The following is a 25,392-nucleotide window of genomic DNA, read 5'->3' as shown; positions in this document are numbered from 1 at the left end:
GTGATGAGGTGTATAAAACAATTTCTACTGCGTTGAATATTTCCAAAAGCACAGTCGTCTCCACCACTGGGAAATTGAAAAAATATGGAACTACCCAGTCTCTGCCTAGAGCTGGCCCTCTGACCTCTCTGAAAATTGTTTGACTAAGATTGGAGAACCTGCCAGGAGGACAACAGTCTCTACAGCACTTGACCAATCTGGGCTTTATGGGAGAGTGGCCAGACAGAAGCTACTCCTGAGAAAAAGGCACATGATAGCACGCCTGGAGTTTGCAAAAATGCATGTGAAAGACTGAGCATAAGGCAAAAGATTATGTGGTAAAATGTAACTGTTTGGCCTGAATGCCTGAGAAAGGCCTGAGAAAACCAGGCACAGCTCAACACCCGTCTAACACCATCCCTACCATGAGGAATGGTGGTGGCAGCTTCATGCTATGGGGATGCTTTTCAGTGGCAGGGACTGGGAGACTGGTAAGGATAGAGGGAATAATGAATGGAGCCAAATACAGGCAAATCCTTAATGAGAACCTGCTTCAGAGTGCAAATGACCTTAGACTGGGGTGAAGATTTACATTCAAACTGGACAATAACCTCAAGCATACAGCCAAAACAACGCTGAAATGGTTTCAGAACAAGAATGTGAAAGTCCTTGAATGGCCCAGTCAAAGCCCAGAATTGAATCCCATTGAAAATCTGTGGAAAGATTTAAAGATTGCTGTTCACCGCCGATCCCCATCTAACTTAACAGAGCTTGAGAAAATCTGCAAGGAAGAATGGGAGAAAATCCCCAAATCCAGATGTGCAAAGCTGATACAGACAAGTTGAAGACGACTCAAAGATGTAATCACTGCCAGATTTCTGGATTAGGCTGCGCTCAGAGTATCCTGCCTTGACAAATCGCGCTGTTAAGACACTGATGCCCTTTGCAACCACGTACCGATGTGAGAGTGGATTCTCGGCCCTCACTAGCATGAAAACTAAATATAGGCAGACTCTCTCCAATACAACCCAACATTGCAGAGTTATGTGCATCCTTTAAAGCACACCCTTCTCATTAACCTGTGGTGAGTTATTCACAATTAACAAATACAGTTTTATATGTAAGATGGCTAAAAAGAGCAAAATTATTGAATATTATTATATTATTTATGCCCTGGTCCTATAAGAGCTCTTTGTCACTTCCCATGAGCCGGGTTGTGACAAAAACTCACACTCATTCTTATGTTTAATAAATGTATCGTATAGTGTGTGTGTGGCAGGCTTACAATGATGGCAAAAAAACAACATTTGAGAGTGCGCTGACCCTGGTGCTAGAGGGGGTAGCAGCTAGAGGTTGAATGTTTGAAGGGGTACGGGACTATAAAAAGTTTGGGAACCACTGAGTCAAGGGGTATGAATACAAAGGGTGGCTACTTTGAAGAATCTAAAATATATTTTGATTTGTTTAACATTTTTTTGGTTACTACATGATTACATATGTGTTATTTCATAGTTTTGATGTCTTCACTACTTTTCTACAATGTAGAAAATAGTCAAAAATAAAGAAAAACCCTGGAATGAATAGGTGTGTCCAAACTTTTGACTGGTACTGTATATATACAGATGTCGGATCTTAATTTGAGCCAGTTTGCTACAGCAGGAAAATAGTCCTGCAGCAACAGGACATTTCAATAATTTTTTTGTATGGATTGATACATTTTTCATCAGGGCAAATCAAGTCTGACAAAGTGGAAATTGCAAACTTTACAATTTTTAACCTTGAATACATTATTTTGCATTCACTTCTGACAGCACTATCTGGAAATCTACTATCGGCACTTACTCGAATCCCAGCCTGTGTCCTTTTTTGAGGAATTTCACACACCAAAAATGAGCTAAATTGATCTTAAATGTGCTTAATGTGGACATATTACAGGGTGCCAGGTGTCATGTGTAACGGTGTGTGACAAGTAACATCGTAAAAATATTGTTCATTATACTGTTATGTTTTTTATCACTTCACTAGCTGAGAAAGCCTGCTGTGTTCTCACCGATCTCTGTATGATTCTATTGGTTTTATTTTTGTAGGTACTGAAAATGCCCCATGGCGCTATGAAATGGAATTATCGAAATTGAGTGTGCAGTGCCTTGAATGTGTGCTGTGTTTTGGAAAGTTGCAACCTATGGAGAATTTCTTTTTGTATCTCTCCCTTCCCTATTCTGAATGCATTCAGTTGTACAATTGACTAGGTATCCCCCTTTCCCATTCCAATTCCTTTCCAATGTTTTCTTTCTCCCTCCCAGCATCCTGTACACTTCAGGAGTAAGGAAGAATTTTAAATGTTTTACTTCATCTCTCTTTCTCTCAGAGTTGCAGATGTTCTGTTGAAAATGGGTGATTTATTATTTTTATCTTCTTATCTCAGCACTGCACTGAAAGAAAGAAAATAATTCTACAGTATTCAGTTGTAACTCCACATGGATATAATACATGTTGCTCTTTCTATAAGATCTGTAAAATACATTCTGTGTCTCCTAATAGGATTGCTGATATAATGTAGGACCAGTTTTACCTTTTAGATCATACTGAATACGATTGTATGGATAGGCGGGACCTGATAAATCAGCATTTCTACTCTGAGAATATGGGACCAGCGCTGTGGAAAGCATTTGATTGAATGTTATCAACACCATGGCTGTAGAGACACACTTTAGTGTTCACCCCCACTTTAGTGTTCCAAGAAGAGACATATTAACTAGTACTGAGACATAAAGAGGAGTGTTGATAGGGTTTGTCCTGAAGTCAGTCAAGCTAAGACTGGGGAAAGGCAAAGTTGATCCCAGTACAGCCCTCAAGGCAATAGCTTCTCCTTGCAGTGAGTCAAAACAGACATTGGGCAGAATAATGACGGAATGGAAAAGGCAAAGGGGGACTGTGTGTGAGAGAGAGAGAGAGAGAGAGAGGGAAGATAGGGAGGGTGGGAGAAAGAAATAGCTACATAGAGAGAAAGAGGGATAGATGGGGAAAGGTAGGGGTAGGGAGGGTGAACGAGATAGGGAGAGAGATATATAGGGAGGGGTGGAGGGAGAAAGAGGTAGATAGAGAGAGGGAGAGAAAGAAACGATAAACAGCTTTGTAGCTCTGGTGCAGTTCTACTATCTCTAGAGTATGTTTGACGTCAGACAGTAGGAGTGCTGGGGGGGTTCATGTCAGCTTTGGTTATTTTCACGTCATTCTCCGTTCACAGTTGAGATCACAATCTTTATCTGGTGTGTGTGTGTGTGTGTGTGTGTGTGTGTGTGTGTGTGTGTGTGTGTGTGTGTGTGTGTGTGTGTGTGTGTGTGTGTGTGTGTGTGTGTGTGTGTGTGTGTGTGTGTGTGTGTGTGTGTTGTTACCATGGTCACATCCCTCAAACCCATTACATAGCCCAAATACCGTGCATTCAGAAAGTATTCAGACCCCTTCCCTTTTTCCAGATTTTATTATGTTACAGCCTTATTCTAAAATGGATTAAATCAAACATTTTCCTCATCAATCTACACACAATATCCCATAATGACAAAGCAAAAACAGGTTTTTAGAAATGTTTGCAAATGTATTCCGAATAAAAAAATATAAATATTACATTAACATAAATATTCAGAACCTTTACTCAGTACTTTGTGGAAGCACCTTTGGAAAAAATAAAAACAGAAATATCACATTTCCATAAGTTTTCAGACCCTTTACTCAGTACTTTGTTGAAGCACCTTTCTACAATTTTATTATAGTCAACGTGTAGTAAATTCAATTGATTGGACATGGTTTGGAAAAGCACACACCTACAGTGGGGAGAACAAGTATTTGATACACTGCCGATTTTGCAGGTTTTCCTACTTACAAAGCATGTAGAGGTCTGTCATTTTTATCATAGGTACACTTCAACTGTGAGAGACAGAATCTCTCAAAAATCCAGAAAATCACATTGTATGATTTTTAAATAATTAATTTGCATTTTATTGCATGACATAAGTATTTGATCACCTACCAACCAGTAAGAATTCCGGCTCTCACAGACCTGTTAGTTTTTCTTTAAGAAGCCCTCCTGTTCTCCACTCATTACCTGTATTAACTGCACCTGTTTGAACTCGTTACCTGTATAAAAGACACCTGTCCACACACTCAATCAAACAGATTCCAACCTCTCCACAATAGCCAAGACCAGAGAGCTGTGTAAGGACATCAGGGATAAAATTGTAGACCTGCACAAGGCTGGGATGGGCTACAGGACAATAGGCAAGCAGCTTGGTGAGAAGGAAACAACTTGGCGCAATTATTAGAAAATGGAAGAAGTTCAAGATGACGGTCAATCACCCTCGGTCTGGGGCTCCATGCAAGATTTCACCTCGTGGGGCATCAATGATCATGAGGAAGGTGAGGGATCAGCCCAGAACTACACGGCAGGACCTGGTCAATGACCTGAAGAGAGCTGGGACCACAGTCTCAAAGAAAACCATTAGTAACACACTACGCCGTCATGGATTAAAATCCTGCAGCGCACGCAAGGTCCCCCTGCTTAAGCCAGTGCATGTCCAGGCCCGTCTGAAGTTTGCCAATGACCATCTGGATGATCCAGAGGAGGAATGGGAGAAGGTCATGTGGTCTGATGAGACAAAAATAGAGCTTTTTGGTCTAACTCCACTCGCCGTGTTTGGAGGAAGAAGAAGTATGAGTACAACCCCAAGAACACCATCCCAACCGTGAAGCATGGAGGTGGAAACATCATTCTTTGGGGATGCTTTTCTGCAAAGGGGACAGGACGACTGCACCGTATTGAGGGGAGGATGGATGGGGCCATGTATCGCGAGATCTTGGCCAACAACCTCCTTCCCTCAGTAAGAGCATTGAAGATGGGTCGTGGCTGGGTCTTCCAGCATGACAACGACACGAAGCACACAGCCATGGCAACTAAGGAGTGGCTCCGTAAGAAGCATCTCAAGGTCCTGGAGTGGCCTAGCCAGTCTCCAGACCTGAACCCAATAGAAAATCTTTGGAGGGAGCTGAAAGTCCGTATTGCCCAGCGACAGCCCCGAAACCTGAAAGATCTGGAGAAGATCTGTAGGGAGGAGTGGGCCAAAATCCCTGCTGCAGTGTGTGCAAACCTAGTCAAGAACTACAGGAAACGTATGATCTCTGTAATTGCAAACAAAGGTTTCTGTACCAAATATTAAGTTCTGCTTTTCTGATGTATCAAATACTTATGTCATGCAATAAAATGCAAATTAATTACTTAAAAATCATACAATGTGATTTTCTGGATTTTTGTTTTAGATTCCGTCTCTCATAGTTGAAGTGTACCTATGATAAAAATTACAGACCTCTACATGCTTTGTAAGTAGGAAAACCTGCAAAATCGGCAGTGTATCAAATACTTGTTCTCCCCACTGTATCTATACTGGTCCCACAGTTGACAGTGCATGTCAAAGCAAAAACCAAGCGATGAGGTCGAATGAATTGTCCGTAGCGTTCCGAGACAGTGTACCAAAAAATGTCTGCATCTTGAAGGTCCCCAAGACTCTTCCTAGAGCTGGCCGCCAGGCCAAACTGAGCAATCGGGGGAGAGTTCCTTTGTGGAGATGGGAGAACATTCCAGAAGGAAAACCATCTCTGTAGCACTTTACACCAATCAGGCCTATATGGTAGAGTGGCCAGATGGAAGCCACTCCTCAGTAAAAGGTACATGACAGCCCAATTGGAGTTTGCCCGAAGGCACGCTGGAGGAAACCTGCCACCATCCCTACGGTGAAGCATGGCGGTGGCAGCATCATGCTGTGAGGATGGTTTTCAGTGGCAGGGACTGGGAGACTAGTCAGGATCGATGGAAAGATGAACAGAGAAAAGTACAGAGAGATCCTTGATTTAAACCTGCTTGATACTTGATTAAAACCTACTCCAGAGTGAAGGTTCACCTTCCAACAGGACAACGACCCTAAGCACATAGCCAAGGTAATGCAGGAGTGGCTTCCGGACAAGTCTCTGAATGTCCTTGAGTGGCCCAGCCAGAGCCCGGACTTGAACCCGATCTAACATCTCTGGAAAGACCTGAAAATAGCTGTGCAGCGATGCTCCACATCCATCCTGACAGAGCTTGAGAGGATCTGCAGAGAAGAATAGGAGAAACTCCCCAAATATAGGTGTGCCAAGCTTGTCGTGTCATACCCAAGAAGACTTGAGGCTTTGCTTGGTCATTATGGGGTATTGTGTGTAGATTGATGAGGGGGGAAAACAATATACTGTAATACTTAAAAAAAAAATAAGGCTGTAACATAAAAAAAATTGGAAAAAGTCAAGGGGTCTGAATACTTTCCGAATGCACTGTATATATTGCTGTCCCTTAACCCAGGGTTTCCCAAACTCGGTCCTGGGGTCCCCACTGGGTGCACGTTTAGTTTTTGCCCTAGAACTACACAGCTGATTCGAATAACCAACTCATCATCAAGCTTTGATTATTTGAATCAGCTGTGTAGTGTTAGGGGAAAAAAACTAAATGTGCACCCATGGGGGAGGGGGGGGTGACAGGACTGAGTTTTGGAAATAATGCCTTAACCCACCCATTCACACTGCTGTGTCACTATAGCAATACCGACACAAATGGCACAAAGTGGGGATGGGGAGACACAGCATACTGTACCATGGACCAATCAATAATGTACATCTGTATCCGTTCACACAAGTTGCCTAAATCTTTTCACAGCATTTTCACTTATCATTTTTGAAATTGAAGAACAACAAAGCTTAGCCTGATCCCAATATCAAGAATTAGATGAGACTGATGAAGTGTACCCAGTGGTATCGATTAAGTCTTATGGGGGGGTTATTTGATGTTGATCTGAACACAGTGCTTATTAAAGCAATAATTTCACTAAGCTCACCCAGGGCTCCAGTCTGCCTCCGTATGAGCTATGAGCAGAAATCCTCTATAAATTGTACAAAATTAACACCGTTCTGCTTCATGTCTTAAAAACATTATTACCAATTCTCTTTTTAGTTTGTTTCTTCATAACCAAGCATGATTCTTTGAAGCAATGTCTAGTTTTGGGAAGCAATGCCCAGTTAACCCAGGAGGCTGGTGAGGGGAGGACGGAGTGGAATGGAAATGGAAACCATGTGTTAGATGTGTTTGATACCATTCCATTTATTCTGTTCCAGTTATTACTATGAGCCCATCCTCCCCAATTAAGTTGTCACCAGCCACCTTTGCCCGACAGAGAACGCAGCCATGGTTTTATATGCTTTACTTCATGCTTGGACCCTGATAGTAGTTTAAACTCTTGAAATGCTAACTAAAGGGTGTGACCCAAGATAGGCCAGAAATTACCAACCAGAAGTTCTTTGCTGGGTTTGGAGGGGATTCTGCTTTAAGAACTTCTGTATTTACAGCACCTGTCCAACTAGAGATATGTTGGTCCTCATACAGACACCACAGTTCACAATAAAAATACCTGACCTTGTGTCATGGTTGAAGCTCAAGTGTTAGGGAAGGGTCCCTGCAGGTTACAGCCCGTTGTTTTAAAATGCAGCATCAGTGTGAAAGAGGAAGAGGACCCAGTTGTGCAAATCCACTTTCCATACTGTCATATCACTGTCACAGCTGAGAAATCTCAGACGCTTCAAAAGGTAACAAAAGCCTATCCAAAATCTTACTGGGGAAAAGGGGTGGTTAGATTTTTTCTAATTGTCATACGCGGATAAAGGCGGACCAACTGGCTATTATCTTGCTGCTCACTTTATTCTCAGTAGACATCAACAAATATGTTGCTTGAAACATATGTAATGGCGAACGGTAACAACAGCGAAATGTAATGGAAAGAGATGGTCAAGTGAGTTCCTTTTACCAAATGATTCTGCAGTTCTGCAAATGAGAGGTGCAGTTAAGAATCCCAGACAGTTGATTTTCATTTTAAAGAGATAGTTCAGCAATATTAGCGTTTATTGGCAGTGGCTAGTTTAACAAAAGCAAAGTGTGGATCTCAGTCACACTTTGTTCATAGACTATTTTCAAGGTAAGGAAACACATATCTAAATATGTCATTTTACTGAACTATCCCTTTAAACATGCTGTACTGTATTGGCCACAAACCTCTTTAGTTTTGTCCATGGCCTTCAGGATGGCGACGTTCAGCTTCTCCAGAGCAGAAAGGACGTTCAGATATTCCCCCAGGTGGGGAGAGAAGTATTCTGGGGGTGGATATACAAAGAGCTGTCAGGTACAATATTGAATACACATAGGCCTTTGTAATTTAAAATCCAGTAAAAGACGGGATTAGATTATGGTAAAGGGCTTGAGAGAGCATTTTGACAGCACAGAGTCAATAAAAACAGAGAAGAGTCAGAGGGAAATACCTGAGAGTTTGTCTGTGTCTAGGTTGCTGAGAGGTAGGAAAATTGAGAGGAAGAAGATGACAAAAACATTAATGGAATCAGGGAAGACCAAAAGTCTCATCAAACCGCTTTAACCTTTTACTGTAGTGGGCTAAATCAGGATCACACAAGGTATTTCTTGGTAGTCTAAAACAAATCTACTTTGAAACAAAAGTATACACTTCACACACATGGTTATGGGCGTAAACAAAGAAGACACCTATACCATGCCAGATATAGAGTTGAAATGTATTCAATTTTGAGATTGGACCCCAATATCACACTTTATATACATCACAGAAGAATGAAATATAACAAAACGTCATTTTAACAAAATAATTAAATGTGGTGACATTGAGTCAACGTGGAAAACTGATTGGATTTGCAAAAAGTCCTCAACTTTTAACCTAAATCCAACGACAGGTTGACATTTCTTGTGCCCAGTGGGTACAGATTATATGCTCCCTTGATGAAATATTGACACATCCTCTTTGAAGTGTAGACGTCCTGCCTGTGTGGCAGTTACAGATGGCGACTGAAGAGGATTCCCAGAGGCAAATAAGACGCACTCACTCAGTCTGCTGCCTGTCAATTGAGTAGAACAGCTCCTGCATCTGCTCTGGGGTGAGGATACCGTCGGCAAAGTGTGACTGGAACTCCTCCAGGGATAGCTTGCCGTCGTCTGAGAGAGGGAAACCAGGGACACATTAACTACCTACTGAAACAGAGAAGACGATAAAGGAGTATTCATGACTCACTCAGTTTGTTCAAGACTCAAGTTACTGGAACTAAATAACTGTGTTGGGTTCTGAGAATATGAAATATACTTATTCATGTCACTGAGGGAGAGAGGGTAATGTATAACGTTTACATTATGTCAGGATATGTTATTGTTAGCCATTAGGGATCCTATGGGAGGGATCCTCTGGGAGGAGAAGAGACACAGTCTTGTGTTGAGTGCAGGGAAGTGATCACGTGGCAGGCATTGATCATTAAGAGTTGAAAACAGCAGGTCTGGGACAGGTAGGGGTTCCATAACCGCAGGCAGAACAGTTGAAACTGGAATAGCAGCAAGGCCTTGTGTTGAGTGCAGGGAAGTGATCACATGTGGCAGGCATTGATCATTAAGAGTTGAAAACAGCAGGTCTGGGACAGGTAGGGGTTCCATAACCGCAGGCAGAACAGTTGAAACTGGAATAGCAGCAGGGCCAGGCTCTCTCTAATTTTCTCCTTCTCTCTTTCTTTCTCTCGGAGGACCTGAGCCCTAGGACCATACGTCGGGACTACCGGCCGTGGTGACTCCTTGCTGTCCCCAGTCCGCCTGGCCTTGCTGCTATTCCAGTTTCAACTGTTTTGCCTGCGGTTATGGAACCCCTACCTGTCCCAGACCTGCTGTTTTCAACTCTTAATGATCGGCTATGAAAAGCCAACTGAGATTTATTCCTGATTATTATTTGACCATGCTTGTCATTTATGAACATTTTGAAAATCTTGGCTCTCTCTAATTTTCTCCTTCTCTCTTTCTTTCTCTCGGAGGACCTGGGCCCTAGGACCATGCGTCGGGACTGCCGCCCGTGGTGACTCCTTGCTGTCCCCAGTCCGCCTGGCCTTGCTGCTATTCCAGTTTCAGCTGTTCTGCCTGCGGTTATGGAACCGCCACCTGTCCCAGACCTGTTGTTTTTCAACTCTTGATGATCGGCTATGAAAAGCCAACTGAAAATTATTCATGATTATTATTTGACCATGCTTGTCACTTATGAACATTTTTGAACATCTTGGCATAGTTCTGTTATAATCTCCACCCGGCACAGCCAGAAGAGGACTGGCCACCCCTCATAGCCTGGTTCCTCTCTAGGTTTCTTCCTAGGTTTTGGCCTTTCTAGGGAGTTTTTCCTAGCCACCGTGCTTCTACACCTGCATTACTAGCTGTTTGGGGTTTTAGGCTGGGTTTCTGTACAGCACTTCGAGATATTAGCTGATGTACGAAGGGCTATATAAAATAAAATTGATTGATTGATTGATTGATAAGGGGAGAGAGCCATGGATTAAGGGAGAAATAAAGTTTATTGCCCGTATCACTTAGTGTCCTGCCTAGCAGTAAAGAACAATGTTTGTACAGATGTGTAGGAGGAGACTCAGGAGGAAGGGTTAAATAACAGTGCTTGTGTGAAATGTTGTTGTCTAATGCAGCTGTATTGATCCTCTGGGAAATTAAACTTGGTTAAGCTTTCATAGTGTCCGTAGAGTTTTTTACTCTGAGAATTAGAACCTAACACTGTCTCAGTGAGTCGAGTGCACTATATAAATTAAGTACGGGAATATCTTTCTTCACGCCTGGCTTTATCTCAATTAAGTGATAATGCCCAAGAAGCTGGTGTTTGGAGGATATATTTGCATGGGTATTCGTCTCGGGCCGACAAACTGTACCAATATATCCGACAAACACCAGGTTCGAGGGGATTATCACTTAATTGACATAAAGCCATGTGTGAATAAAGAGCATTATCACTTTTATACAACGGGTTACGAACATATTCAAATAATTATTGACATATTTTCATTAAAAACTTTATTTTGATGAAATTATTCATTCTATTTCAACCTTCCTCGAGATATAGTCCCGACACAAATCTAGGGTTGCTATCCAAGCCAGTTGGTCGTTACGTCTTTTTATTCTAAATCTATGGACACGACCCAGTCGTACATTCTAAGTGTTCCGTTGTCATGATGGCTGGCAACGTTGTTCTCCCTTGCTTGCTAGCTAGCCAACTTTGACTAATACAGTCATGTCAAACAGTGAAGCCAGAATAACAGCAAAGTAGTTGCATTTGCATTTGTTTAAGCTGTTTTCTTGTAATTGTTTTAGGATACATCCATAACAATGAGCTAATGAGCGAATTTCGCCTGGCATAGAACATTTCCTCTCTCGCCAAGCAACTGTTCAGAAGAGATAGCCAACTACACAGCTAACACAATCACTTCAAACTGAAGATGGAATGACAGCAAACTAGCTGCATTTTGTGTTTTTCTATTGACATTTCTTTGTATATCAATACAAATGATGCTGATTCATGAGTTCATTACCATAAGACAGCTGAAGTTCAAATTTCAATATTGAAACAATGTTGCAAATGTCGGAGACAGAGAGCAAGGTTATTACATATCTCCGCTGTTGAAAACCAAACGGTAGTCTAAAAGAAATGGGAGATAATGTCTAGATGCTTTTTACAGTGTAGATCTATATAGTATATCAATCGCCTGTCTGAGCTGATGAGACAGCGGGATGGAACAGAGTAAATAGGCATTTCAACGTCATAGACTTAGCCGGGGGTAACGTGTGGAATAGACATCGTCTGAAATGTGGTTTTAACCAATCAGCATCCAGGATTAAACCCACCCGCTGTAAAAATTCCAATTATTTCACATAACTCCCTATGCTGAAACAAAATATTCAGAAGACAAAACCACTGTTGTCAACGGCAACCCTTTCTTAAGGCAATATTTGCTTCGAAGAGTTTTTCCTCTTGAAACTGAAGTATGCAGAATTCAGATTCTTTCTTTGTCTTCCCCTTTCTTACTTCACAGTACATCAGTCTCTCATCTACTCCAATGATATGGAAGGAAGAACTTGATCATCAATTTAATTATGATTTACATTTGACAATCCCTTTGATTCTCTTCATCTTCTAATATTTCAACATTCTCTTATAGTGTAAAGACAGGAGGCGAGAAGCAGGTACGGGGAGTTGACATTTAATTAGGAACAGACAAAGAGCAAGACAGGAACAGCATCAGCACATGGATACACAACAACCAACGACAATCAATGCAGCAACGGGGAACAGAGATGGGGAATTGACAAATATAGGGGAGGTAATAAACATGTGATTGAGTCCAGGTGAGTCCAATAATCGCTGATACGCGTGATGGGGAAAGGCAGGTGTGCGTACTGATGGTGGCAGGAGTGCGTAATGCTGGGGAGCCTGGCGCCTTCGAGCGTCAGGGAGGGGGAGCGGGAACAGGCGTGACATATAGTCTTAAAGAGGTTGTTCACATTTATTGCCTGTCAAAATAAAATGAACGTACAAAAGTAAGCTATCCCTTTAAGGTAATGAATATGCAGCCATGTAACCATGTCACAAACATTTGTCTGTAAAGCAAAATTAAGTACAGTGTATTCCTATGGTAAGTCGTGCTGGTGGCTCTGCAGAGAGCCTGTGGAGGCCCTGGGGGACAGACAGGCAGAGTGTGGTGTGATTAGAGTGGTCTGGGCTCACTGACAGGCTGACTGTGGATTAATGAGATCTATCCACAAACTCCGACTACCACTAGAGACCTAGCTATGAGAGAGATAGAGATCCACCAGTCAAAAGACATCAGACAGGTAGGCCTACAGTAAATAATAACATATGTTAGGAAAATTGCCATCATTCTGGCCTAATGCCATGTCATGAATTTAATTAATGAGGGCAAGTCGCTTTAAGTAACCATAATGTTATCCAAGTGGGCTTCATTTATGAAATTATATTGTTAATCTTAATTTCTTATACACAACAACATTTGGAAATGCTGCTTTTAGAACATATGAGGAAGAAATATATTTTAGCTCTGGGAGAGGAAAAACGTTTGACACAACTCGTACTAGAATTTTTTATCTGGTCAGATTGACCTCAAATTGTAAGAGTAACGTAACTGACAAATAAAGGACCAAACCAATTTCTTCAAACTTCCTTAGTATTCCAAACGCAAAGCCTGCTCTATTTCATTCATGGAAGTACAGTAACTGCTTAGGAGGAATGCTAAATGTTCTGTTTTCAGGTTCTTCCCGTGTACAGGTTTCACTACTATATGCTTCGATCTCTTTGTTCTAGTTTCACACCCAATTACTTACCTAAATGTGTAATCAGACAACTTAGTCCAGATTGCACAATATGCAAGCATATAGTGATGGGCTATACTGCTAGCATGATTAGGTGACGACTACTGTTATTTCTCCCTCAAATCAAGTCGGCCAAGCTACACTGCACATCTTAGGTTTACTGTCCCATCACCAAGGGCAGTGAAGAAGAAAAAAACGATTCAGTGCTTGGAAGTAGAAGTAAAAGGTGTCTGTACTAACTTTAAATATACTGTACATTAACAGTGTTCATATTTTAAAATGAATTTTCTAAAAGAGGCACCAGTACTGTTACAGAAGCAGAAGAACATTAGTAGTGCCCGTACTCTGGACCGGCGTGGACAGGCTCAATTCAGGCACTGCCCATATTTCAATCTGCCAGGTTTCCGCTAACTGATGAAGCAAGCTGTTTGAGAACAACTGCCATCACTCATCTGTCAGAAAGTGAATTGTGATTAGTATTAATAATGATAATAATAATATTATTATTTTCATTATACAGATCATTTCAAAGATACATTTTTTTTTTTACAAAAACAAAAGCACATGTAGTTCTTGGGCTGTCCAAGTCACATCCAACTCTGGTGGGCTGCACAAAGGTCTAGCCTGGCTACAACAGTCTCCTGAAAGTCAATCAAGAAGAGCCTTCACTTTCCATCCTAAGCCCCCTCCCCGCCACGCCATTCTCAGCTCCTCTGATGCCCTGAAGCAGGCTTGAGTAGGGGGGAATCAGTGGTCACATCCAGCAGTAAAATCATCAGGCCACCCTTTGTCATTACCAGCTTCTCTGCCGACTTCATGGGTAGATACTCCTCAAACAACATGAAGCACCCAACTGGTTGAAGCCTGTGCCCATTAGATTTTGCTAGAGGGTACACATCAATAATTGAGATAGTCCATCCTGGAGTGAGCGATGCACTCAAAATTACAACAATCCTCTGTGTTCTCCAAGCACGTGCCATCTCCAGTTTTAAATAAAAACAAACGCTAGTTAGAATTGTCAATATTGTACTGTATTCAATATACCGTTGAATCAATATATAAATAATCAATCATTACTAAGCTAACAAAATAAAAAGTTGATTCAATATTGTTGTTATAAAAAAACACAGAAAAACACATTTGCAGGAGCTCTCTGCCTAGCTGGCCTCACGGCGCCATGGCAACCTATAATATTAAGGAATAAATTAATTACATTTCCTTTCCTTCAAAACATTTTCTGGCTGAAAAGTCTATATTAAACCACTGCTGGTAAGAGTTCCTGGAGAGCTATCCTGCTGAAGGTTTTCGCTCCAACCCCAGTTGCAATTTACCTGATTCAACTTATTAACCAGCTAACTATTGGAATCAGGTACGCTAGATTAGGGTTGTAGTGAAAACCTACAGGAAGGTAGCTCTACAGGAACAAGGTTGGAAAGCCCTGGCATAAATCAAAGCAATCCCCACTACAACACTGTGTCTCTAACCAAATCCTACCAGAAACACATTTCTTTGAGGGTCTGCTAAAGCAAGGCAGACAAAAACGGATTCTCAGAGTCTGGACCAAAGCAGCACATTCATTAATTCATTAGCCCCATAACCAGCCTAGTTTTAAGGGGACACTAGATATATGAGTATCATAGCCAGAAAGCTTAAAGCATCTCATGTCCCAGTATACTCAAACTGTCAACTGGAATTGGTGGCATTGGCAACTCAATTGTCCTTCCTTCACCAATTGATCAGCGACCATCATGAAAAAGCTGCACTAATCCATCCTTATTAGTTAGTTAACAATGTCTCCAATAAGAATCCATTATAAAGATGAGTCATATTTACATGAGGAGGTCCTATAGGCTAGTCATTTTCCATAGTTTCAATGTACAGTATAAATGTTGGTTCCATAAAATACTCACAACCCTTTAAAATTATGCATGTATTGTAATCTAAGAAGACAGACAAGCATGTGTAGTTCAGTTTGAATCTTTATTGGGAAATTGAAATCGGAGGGGTAATCTACAGAGTAATAACTACTAACATGCCATTATAGTTTTTTTTAATACAGTGAATGCATTTGTGATAAACAAAACAACTAAAATCACTGATCACTTGCCTAAAGTTTTAACTCTTTCAACTTTGGTCACAAGCTATCTAGTCACCAATGGTTAAACTGCTGAATGACTCATTGAGTCTCCTCCAATAGAAAATTATACATTTTAGGTAGCTTGGCCACTGTGAGTTGTGTGAGCAACCCATACTAGATTGTCACCTCTTTCTCAGAGACCACGGATACAGGGCAGTTTCCCAACCCTGTGGAGGTAGAGGAGGGGCTGCACAATCCCAAAAATCATAGTGATGGAGTCAGAAATACAGAATGAAAAAAGCCGCACAGCCTCCTCGAGGACATCGTACAAAGTCATAAGTACCATCTCAGGGAGGTAATTCACCATCATAGCCACCAGGATAATCCAAATGATCTTAAACGCCCTCATCTTCATGCTGTTTGTCCTCTCCCTCTCTCTGTCCCCGTCTCCCAGCCCAGGCTGTTTCAGAGCCCTGACAACTGACAGGCAGCAGAATGACACCACAAACATCAGGATGAGGTCCTGAACCAAGATAGCATAGTTGAATAGGCTTCTGAGTAAAGACAATTTAAGCGGAACCATACAGAACAAAGAGGACCCAAGCACAATCAGCCAGGCAACACCACAACACCCCACCCTGTATCTGAGGGGTTTGTATTTCAGGAAGAAAACAGGTCGGACCACAGCCAGGTAGCGCTCCACACAGATGCAGCATTGAAACAGAGGTCGGCCAGTGTGCAATAAACCAATTGAAAATGCCTCAATATATGGAACTGCAGTTGTTTGGATGAGCTTGCAGAGAAATCTGACAAGAGAAAACAGGCAGTAGAGGATTTCAGACACGGTCAGGTTGAGAGTGAAGAACTGTGAGGCCATCGTTCCTCCCGCTCCGGTCACTATTAGCCACAGGACGCACACATTGGTGGGGAGACCCAGGATGATGTTGATTGCACAGGAGGCAGTGGAGATGTTTTCTAAACGATCAGCTACTGAGGAGCTGTTTGTCTCTGATTTATTCATGTCTTCCCCTTCTGTACTGGTGTGTGAGCTTCGATATTCTTCAACGATAAAGAGTTGTCATTCTGATTATTTCCTGTTGCAACAGCACAGTAAATCAGACAATCAAATTAACCAGGGTTCAATTCCATTTTAAGTCAGCCAATTCAAGACATGCATCAATATTAGCACAACATGGTATGTGTTATTGTCACTCAATAACTACATTTACATGCACACAACTATTGCGAATACTCAAATTAATGTAACAGTTTGATTAAAATGTTTACATGCTTTGCAAGAAGAACGATCTCCTTAATAATCCTGTTTACATGGACACATCTGATAATCAGGCTACCTGATGGAACTGAAAAATACAGAAAATCATCAAAATAAACCAATTCCAATTCCAATTTGTTGTTGCTAACGATAGCTAGTAGCTAGGTGACTAACACTAATGTTAGCTAGGTGGAAAATGGTAACGTTAGCTAGGTTGCTAATGTTAGCTAGGCTAGAGGTTAAGGTTAGGAGTTAGGTTAAAGGGTTAAGGTTAGGGTTAGGGTTAACTAACATGTTAAGTACTTGTAAAGTAGCTAAAAAGTTGTAATTAGTTGCAAGGTTGACTAATTAGCTAAAATTGTCCATGATGACATTCAAACACACAACCTTTGGGTTGCTAGACATTCCTATACCCACCCATCCATCATGACCAGCCACTCGCCTCCTTGTTTTTGCCTTAAATAACCTTCTGCCTTAGTATCCAAACGTAACATATGATACTAATTTGAGTGTCCTTAAATGTATATTTACTATGTTACGTCTAGTCTATGAGACCAGGTTGAATGCACAGCAGGAACTCTGATTAAGGTGTTTACATGTCCTATTATTCGAACGATTGATAAACAAATCTAGGTGTTGTAATCGCTGTATGCTTACTTTGATTATGACCTCACGCCGATTAAGATAATCAGAATAAGGTGTTTACATGACTAATGCCATACTCAGCCTATTCTTGCCATAATCAGTTTAATATAAAATGATTAGTCTATCTATTGAAATGAATCAATTCAACAAATATTGCACTGTTTCTCATTGTTTCTTACATAAAAAACTAAGTCAGAGCCAAAATGAACAAACCTGAATGGATGAAGTTCTCTTCTTGTCTGGAAAATGTAGAGGCTTGAGTACAGACAACACACATGCCCTCACCCACACACCTGTCACACCTGTAAATTGATGCTGCCCATCAACTCATGTGATGGACAACATACACCTGCTATGCAAATACATCCATTGGCTATGACAACACTTAGTGACATTAAGTATGATTCAAGAGAATATGTCGTGCCGTGTGGAATGTGTTATGAATACTGGGCCCCGACCAGAGTTTCTGCCTGTCCAGGTCATATGAAGTTAATCCTTTAATACATTTTATACAGCAACTTATAATTTGAAAGATATCTTCCAACCAAAATACAACCTTACATTATTTCTCCACTTACCATGGCTGTAGTCGAATCCCCAATACTTTTTTTGAATACATATTTATTTCAAACATAAATAATATTTGATAGTCATTTTGTGTGTAGTCAGTATCACCATAGAGTCCCATTCATCCTGAAAACACCTTTAAAAAAACACAGCAATACAACAATACAAGGTTTTTAAGTGTTTTTCTATGTACTGAGGTAGAAAGTCATGAGTGAGAGGGGTAGACATAGATATGAAGCCGCAGGCAGTGTTTGAACCCATACCATAAGTGGCAATGCGTGGTCCAGAGGCAGCAGCACTACACTAGACCACTAGACCAGACTCCGGTAGAGAATCTAATGTTTTGATGTATCATAAAACAATTCAAAAGTGGATTAAACAGCAATAAAGTAAAATACCTAAGTAAGCAAAAATACATATCCATACACTGTCTTAGGGATTTGACCACAGCCAAGTACAATAAGTGAACAAATGTATGTACGTTTGTATTTAAGGGCATTGTCATTTCAATAGACATCTATTTTTATGCTCATAACTGGATTTTTCATGCAAATATGCACAAGTATTTCAAGTTAGGATTTTTCCATAGCTAAGTCTCTCTCTTTGTCTTCAGACTCGATAATATGCGTCTCAAAGGGCAAGTCCCTACATAGTGCACTAGTTTTGACCAAAATAGCTGCACTATATAGGGACTAAGGTGCCAGTTGGCCCTCAGAAAAACATGTCTAAGGCACCTAAGGCATTTCGTTAAAGCCCTTCATTTGATGAGCAGATCACTTTAACTGTTCACTTTATCATAGCCCAATTTAACAATCCTGAAAAAGTGGACCTCATCCTGTTAAACACATTATGATATTGCATTGGATCAAACCGAGAAAATGGCGGATCGTTGAGCTCCTTAAGAAAGTCCATTATTCATTGCAATAGCATAGGGAGAATGACTTGCTATGGCAAGTAGCCAGCTCTCATAATGTGGTAAATCTGCAGTGCTCACGGCGTATCATGGCGGCCCACTTAGTGTTGCTCAGAAGCATACATCTTCCTCCAGGGTGCGCGGCTCAGCGAGTTAGATGAAAACCATGGAAGGCTTTGTTTTACTGCAAATTGAAGATAACTAGTGCAACACACACACACACTCAAGTTCTGTTTTTACAGCAAAGTGAAAAAAGCAACTCATTTATGTTTTTTCGGGAGGATAAAAATTCAGGTTGTTAAGGAGCTAGACAGCATCCGACATGTTAATGTTAAATGCTAGGCTCATTATTGCAATGTATTCCATACCAATGTCCAACCCAAGTCACAGGTTTAGTTCACTACTTGCTACAAGATGCTGCTCTTCTGTTATTCTACAGAGGCAAAGAGTCACTCTCTGGCAGAGACGGGTCAAATCTATAATAAGGCAAGAGTCCATCTTTTCTCCTGGACGTCAGTATTGTACATTCTCTGCCTCTCCTATACACAACAGCCCATCTCACTGACCAGCAAAAGGGCATATTTTAGGGCTGCATGTCTTGAATGACATGATCGACCAATGGGTTTGTTTCTGTGATTCCTCGCATCCTATTTGCCTCCTTCTGTCCATATTGGAGGAGAAGATCCAAGGTCCCTCCGCCCAGGCCTTCTGCTGTAATGCATTTTGAGAAGGAGGCGAGAAGAGCGGTTGCGAGGAATCCAGGAAAGACAAAATAAGAAATAGCCCAAGTGAGATTCGCGAGTGTCCTTGGATGACCTTTGCTCAAGGGAGTATGTATTGCATCATTAACACTCTGTTATATAACAACGCTCTCCAGATAAAGCTGTCCTGCGTTCATACATGCATTAATCACCATCCTTATTACATTTCACATCCCATTACGCTCTAATGCAAGGCATGAATAAAACATGAGGAAACACAAATGCCTATTTGTCACTGTCCAAAAGCCAAACGTTTCAATGTGTTGTCCCCGTGGAGTTCAGTGACAGCACTCACTTAAAGACTTTATGTTTGAATCACAAATAAATCAAGTTAAAACAAATCTAAAACCAGGGAAACCATTTTGTTTAAAGGTGTTGGAACATGGCTGCTATAGTCTAGTATGCTATTGGTTTGTGCTGCATTTCATTTCACTCAATAACTGTTTCAGGTCTATTTCTGTTGTTTTTCCAACCATGTTTCTTTCTTCCATGTTTGCACAAGATATGACAAAGCAACAGCAAATTATCTGTCTGGGGTTTTCCGATAACAGGTCAAATCTCAAACAATACAGTCCAAAAACACATAAGTAGTGTTCTGGTTGTTTTCCACTGACAATTTATACAACAGACTAGATGCCTGACTTGAGCATTGCATGGTGGATAGGCTCAGTCAAGGGGATCCACCGAATCCCTGAATCTCCACAAGGCCTGGCCTGTCAATCCTCATGTTTCATACATAAAACCGACCGCCCCTTTGCCATCGCTGCAAGATTTTGCTCCCAAGTCTGAGGAAGATATCAGCAAAGTAGATAGATAAGGCTCTGCTGCTTTTGTATCTGATGAACAAGAATGAACATTACCCGATGAACATTACCCTAGGCTTTAGATTTTAATCTAACCAGTCTCTCAAAACGAAGTTATCACAGTCCCTCATTTGCTGTGCCTACAATAAACTAAAATTGCTCCTTTAAGATCGAGAGCCCCAAACAATGAAGGATGTTTTTAATGATTGGTAATATCAAGAAGAGCGTTAGACTACAGCTTTTTGTCCTAATTCAAGATTTTTCAGAAATCAGTTATTAACCATTGCATTTTAAACCCTTGCTAATTCTATTTTCCATTTTGATGATAATAAGACAATATTACCACTAACCAACACTTACATGAAGTACTGTAAGAGTAAACCTACTGAGTCACCAGACTGGTCTCATAGATTAGATATAACATACTGTAGTAACCGTAAACCTGGGACAATCAAATTAGTATGATATGTTACGTTTGGTATGGTTACATAAGGTTACATACGTAAGGAAAAAACGAAAGGAGGGTGCTACTTTGCAACTACTTAGCTAACTCTTCCCCTAACCTTAATTGAACCTAACTCCTAACCCAAACCTTCACCCTAACCTTAATTAACCCTTTAACCTAACTCCTAACCCTAACCTTAACCTTAACCCTGGCCTTAACCCTAACCCTAACCTTAACCCATAAACCCTAGCCTAGCTACCGTTAGACACCAAGCTAACGTTAGCCACAAGAAATTGGAATTCGTAACATATCTTAAGAATTGCAATTCATAACATATCATACGAATTGTAATTCGTAACATATCATGCGAAATGGATGATGGACATCCACAAATGAATACATACATATGAAACGTAACATATCATACTAAATGGAGAGTCTCGGATTTACAGAATACTACCAAATGCTCTGAGACCACGTTGCAGACACATACAGTTTATGCAAGGAGGCCATTTGAAAAACCATGAAAGCAAATCCTTTGTGCGACCATCTTATTAATAGCATAAATTGTACTCACCATTTTTGTCTGCACGGCGAAATATCTGCAAATGAAAAAACAACAAACATTAAATCAAACAATCTACATAATTCATGTTTAAAGCAAATAACAACACTGTGAAACATGCAGTAAAAGTGGCACAAAAAATCTGGAAAACTGCATTGTGTGGAAAATTGTACACAAAATATAAGGGTGAGATTCTACCTTGACAAATAAACCAGGATGGAAAAGAACTGTGGGGCACGTTAGGAAGATAATGTATTTATGATTCAGAGACCACATATAATATCATAATAAATGTTTTGGCATACTGCGTTGGTGCACAAGAAAACATTAAAGATGAACTATAATATCTGCAAGCATTTTTTTTTTATATCTGAGAGAGATGTCATCTCAGGAAATGATCATCGGTGACATAAATGTTTAGCAGGATGCAGCTCTGGAGGAAAGTTGGTCATTTGCTAGGCAAATGATTCTTGGTCATTTTGAGGAACATTGGTCTTTTACCAGGCAACACTGTAATCGAGCTGTTCCGGAAAGGTTGCCTAAGCACTCAACCTGGTCTCAGAGCAAAACGTATTAGATTCTGTGCCATTCCATTTAGTATGATATGCTACTTTACGCTTGGTTACATTACATACCAATGTAATAGCGGTCGTACAATATGACACGAATTGTAGGATGTATAGTATACTACGTCTTGATCTCACCAGTTTGCTTTGACACATTTAGTATGATATATTACGTTCGACTGATTTAGCATGATATATTAAAAGTTGTCTGTGATGAGATTCAAACCCGCAACCTTTAGGTTGCTAGACATTTGTGTTATACGCTTACCCATCCACCCAGACCAACCACCCTTCTTTTGTTTTCGCCATTAAGTAACCTATTCTCATACCAAACGTAACATAACATACTAATTTGAGTGGCCAGGATTTATGTCGGCCAATGTAACGTAACCAAATGTAAAGTAACATATGATACTAAATGGAGTGGAGCTGATTTTGTCAAATACAATACTTTTCGCTCTGAGACCAGGCTGAAGCACCGCAGGGAAAATATTTGCACAAATGAGGGCCCGAATGTTGTGTTAGCACTCTGGTCCAATCAGGCCCTTCATCAAGTGTTACGTTGGTGACACTTCGTCCAATAAAATCAGCTCTATAGCCATTGAAACTCCTATGTGTATTTAAGTCAGTACAAAATCCACTCAAAGACCTAGAGTCCAATGGTTGGCTGAGTGCAGCATTGAGAGCTTTGCACACAGGTTCATAATGGCTACCTATCAAACACACTCGGCTGTGGAGCCAAGACATGCACTGCTAGGTGTCCATTTAAAACAAAATTTTACCTTCATTCAAGTGAGATCTACTGAGCATCCCATAGTAAATAACTGTCTCATAAAACACCTAAGACCAGCTCCTTAACTCCCAACATTGTTCAACTCTAGCTTAATGGTTGGTACCCACTGGGCACACACTGGTTGAATCAATGTTGTTTCCACGTCATTTCAATGAAATGACTGTGAACCATTGTGGAATACACATTGAATTGAAGGCTGTGCCCAGTGGGTAAGTTCTAATGGTTGATATGTCCTGCTAGCTATTTTGGGGTGCCTATAAAGCATATGTCAAACTCATTCTGTGGAGGGCTGAGTGTCTACAGGTTTTCGCTCCACCCTTGTACTTGATTGATGAGTTAAGGTCACTAATTAGTAAGGAACTCCCCTCACCTGGTTTTCTAGGTCTTAATTGAAAGGAAAAACCAAAAACCCGCAGACACTCGGCCCTCTGTGGAATGAGTTTGACACCCCTGCTATAAGGGTTGAGTTTAATTTCAATTCAGTCCGTTCAGGAAGTAAACTGAAATTCCAAATCCAATTTCCATTGCTTTTCAATGAGGAATATTGTAATTGTAATTATAATTTCAGTTTGCTTCATGACTTGAAGTGGAATTGACCCCAACCCTGGTGCATATCTATGTAAATTACATTTGAACTGTCCTATAAAAAGTTGTTTAAGCATCTCACAGTGCAGGTCTCAGAAACCTCCTGTGGACATTTTTGTCCATGTCATGAGGGGCTGATATGGTATCTACCAACTGACCCTCAGACATTCCACATGGTGACAAACTGTGAGCCTGTCCTGCTGATTGTTATCCAGGTCAACAGATTATACCCCAATGTAGGGTTTTAACCACTCACACAACATGAGTCCTTCAGATGGAAATATTAAGCTCGAAACAAAAATTGTGTTGTGCAACATGTCTTGAAGCTTGTTTATCATAAACTCTTACTAGCCTACTCAGCAAAATGTAGTGAACCAACCTGGAAACCTTCAGCGCAATGTGCATCACCGACAATAAAACCATAGAGAGAGGCAGAGGAAACTATTCAATCCGTATCGCGGAAGTTCAGAGTTACAGCGTGATTGAAATTTAAATGCAATGTCTCGGAGTTTGTGGAGGCTGCATTTCAGGTAAATGCTGCATGTCGGCTCAATCAGAATTACCTTTAAATTTCCATCACGCAATCTGTAACGCTTCAGCGATAGAGATTGAATAGAGCCCTTAATCAACTCGAATGAGTCCTTTGAGAAGAAGGCAGAATAAATAAGTAGGAACATTTCCCTGCAACACTGTACTGAGAGTGCAGCGTCGTTCCCTCGTTAAGTCGGAGGGAAAACTAAACGAGGGGGAAAACAACCACTGTAAGCATCAGCCATAAAGAGTTCCCACATTCACTGGGGGGGGGGGGGGGGGTGTAGTTGATGAAGCAATGACAGCATGTGTCATTCAAGTGAACTATTGTTCTGCCAATTGCACGTAGGGGAGGGGATCATACACAGATGCATGAAGGCTTACACGTAGAAGTACAAAGGCTTACACACTGAAGACGGCTCTTTACTGTAGCCAAAATGTCTGTATACAATCCCATCCCCATGTGCAGTGAAAATAATTTTGAACATGAAAAAATGTATCAACTCTTGCTATATCTTTTGTATGCAGACCTAGCCTACAGTACTATTTATCTTTAACATATTTATACTTACTGGTTTTTACACACCTACTAACACTTTGTTCACTTTTTATTAGTCATTATCATTAGCGGAACCCTAAGCCCCAATTTATTGGATAGTCCCATATTGATTGTCTCTAGTCTACATGTTCAAACGTTCAACAAACTATCAAATGCAACTCTAATGCTATGCAATAAATAGCTTGCTAGTGTTAAGGTTGAAGCAGCAAAATGTGACAACTGTGAAGCGCTGTGAAGACTTTCACTAGGCACTTTGAACTTATTGTCCACAAACCCTAAGATATCATTAACGCCCCGCCATTGTAGGCTATTTGTTGGGCTTGGTTTTATTATTTTACTCTTACTGTTGCTGTCATGACAAAAATATTGTTGTTTTCTGTTCTGGATATAAACTGAGGCGTGACTCTGGGTCTCTCAGAACTTGCTTCTCCTTTGTGGACATCGCATTAAATCTCTGGTTGTCGATCTCTTCTTTGGTTCAACACACACTGTAGACTCAACACAAATTTCCTGGATCAATCCATTTCTAACAGACTTTGGCATTACCGGCAGCCAGATTGTAAACACCTCCTGAGATGGTGACAGAATTGTCCAGACCACATAAACTGAGGTGAGACAGTTTTGCCTTTTGCATTACTGTGAGGGTTTTTGGGCTTCAACTGCTTAATCTAGCTGGAAAACAATACATGTGTTGATACAGCAATAACAGCATGTGTCATTCAAGCGAATTGTTAGTTCTGCCAACTGTGCTTTAAATGGTTTGGTCTTCGTCTAGCTGGAGAACATTAAATTAGCAACCTTGTCGGGTTTATATGGTTAGACGTCAAGCACAGATTGTTCTATGCATGTAAACTGCTCAATGTGCACTCATTAGGATACAGTACTGCAGGATAGATGAACATCCACTACCCACCCATAGAAAAGGCCTTTAGGAAATGTTGCTTCTTTTTTGGAGATGCCGTCTCATACATTACAGTGGACTCAGTGAATGGGAGTCGATTGCATTTCGTCCTTTAATGTGCACTTATACTGCACTTTGCCAATTACC

The 25,392-nt window shown here is 40.8% G+C and overlaps 1 protein-coding gene across 1 annotated transcript in view; it reads right to left on the bottom strand.

Annotated features, from left to right (window-relative positions):
- LOC139557212 (N-terminal EF-hand calcium-binding protein 1-like) overlaps nucleotides 1-25,392 on the bottom strand; it is a 42,277-nt gene that overhangs the window by 15,185 nt on the left and 1,700 nt on the right. The window contains exons 2-5 of the mRNA XM_071371717.1: nucleotides 21,323-21,347; nucleotides 8,953-9,061; nucleotides 8,362-8,387; nucleotides 8,099-8,196 (exon numbers count right to left, since the gene is read on the bottom strand). Coding sequence (XP_071227818.1) covers nucleotides 8,099-8,196; nucleotides 8,362-8,387; nucleotides 8,953-9,061; nucleotides 21,323-21,347 — 258 coding nt within the window. The remainder of the gene's footprint in view (nucleotides 1-8,098; nucleotides 8,197-8,361; nucleotides 8,388-8,952; nucleotides 9,062-21,322; nucleotides 21,348-25,392) is intronic.

This window comes from Salvelinus alpinus, chromosome 28 (genome assembly GCF_045679555.1).
Source record: "Salvelinus alpinus chromosome 28, SLU_Salpinus.1, whole genome shotgun sequence".
Classification (NCBI taxonomy): domain Eukaryota; kingdom Metazoa; phylum Chordata; class Actinopteri; order Salmoniformes; family Salmonidae; genus Salvelinus; species Salvelinus alpinus.
Note: the sequence above shows the minus strand (reverse complement) of the source record. Positions and strands in the feature narration are given on the sequence as shown.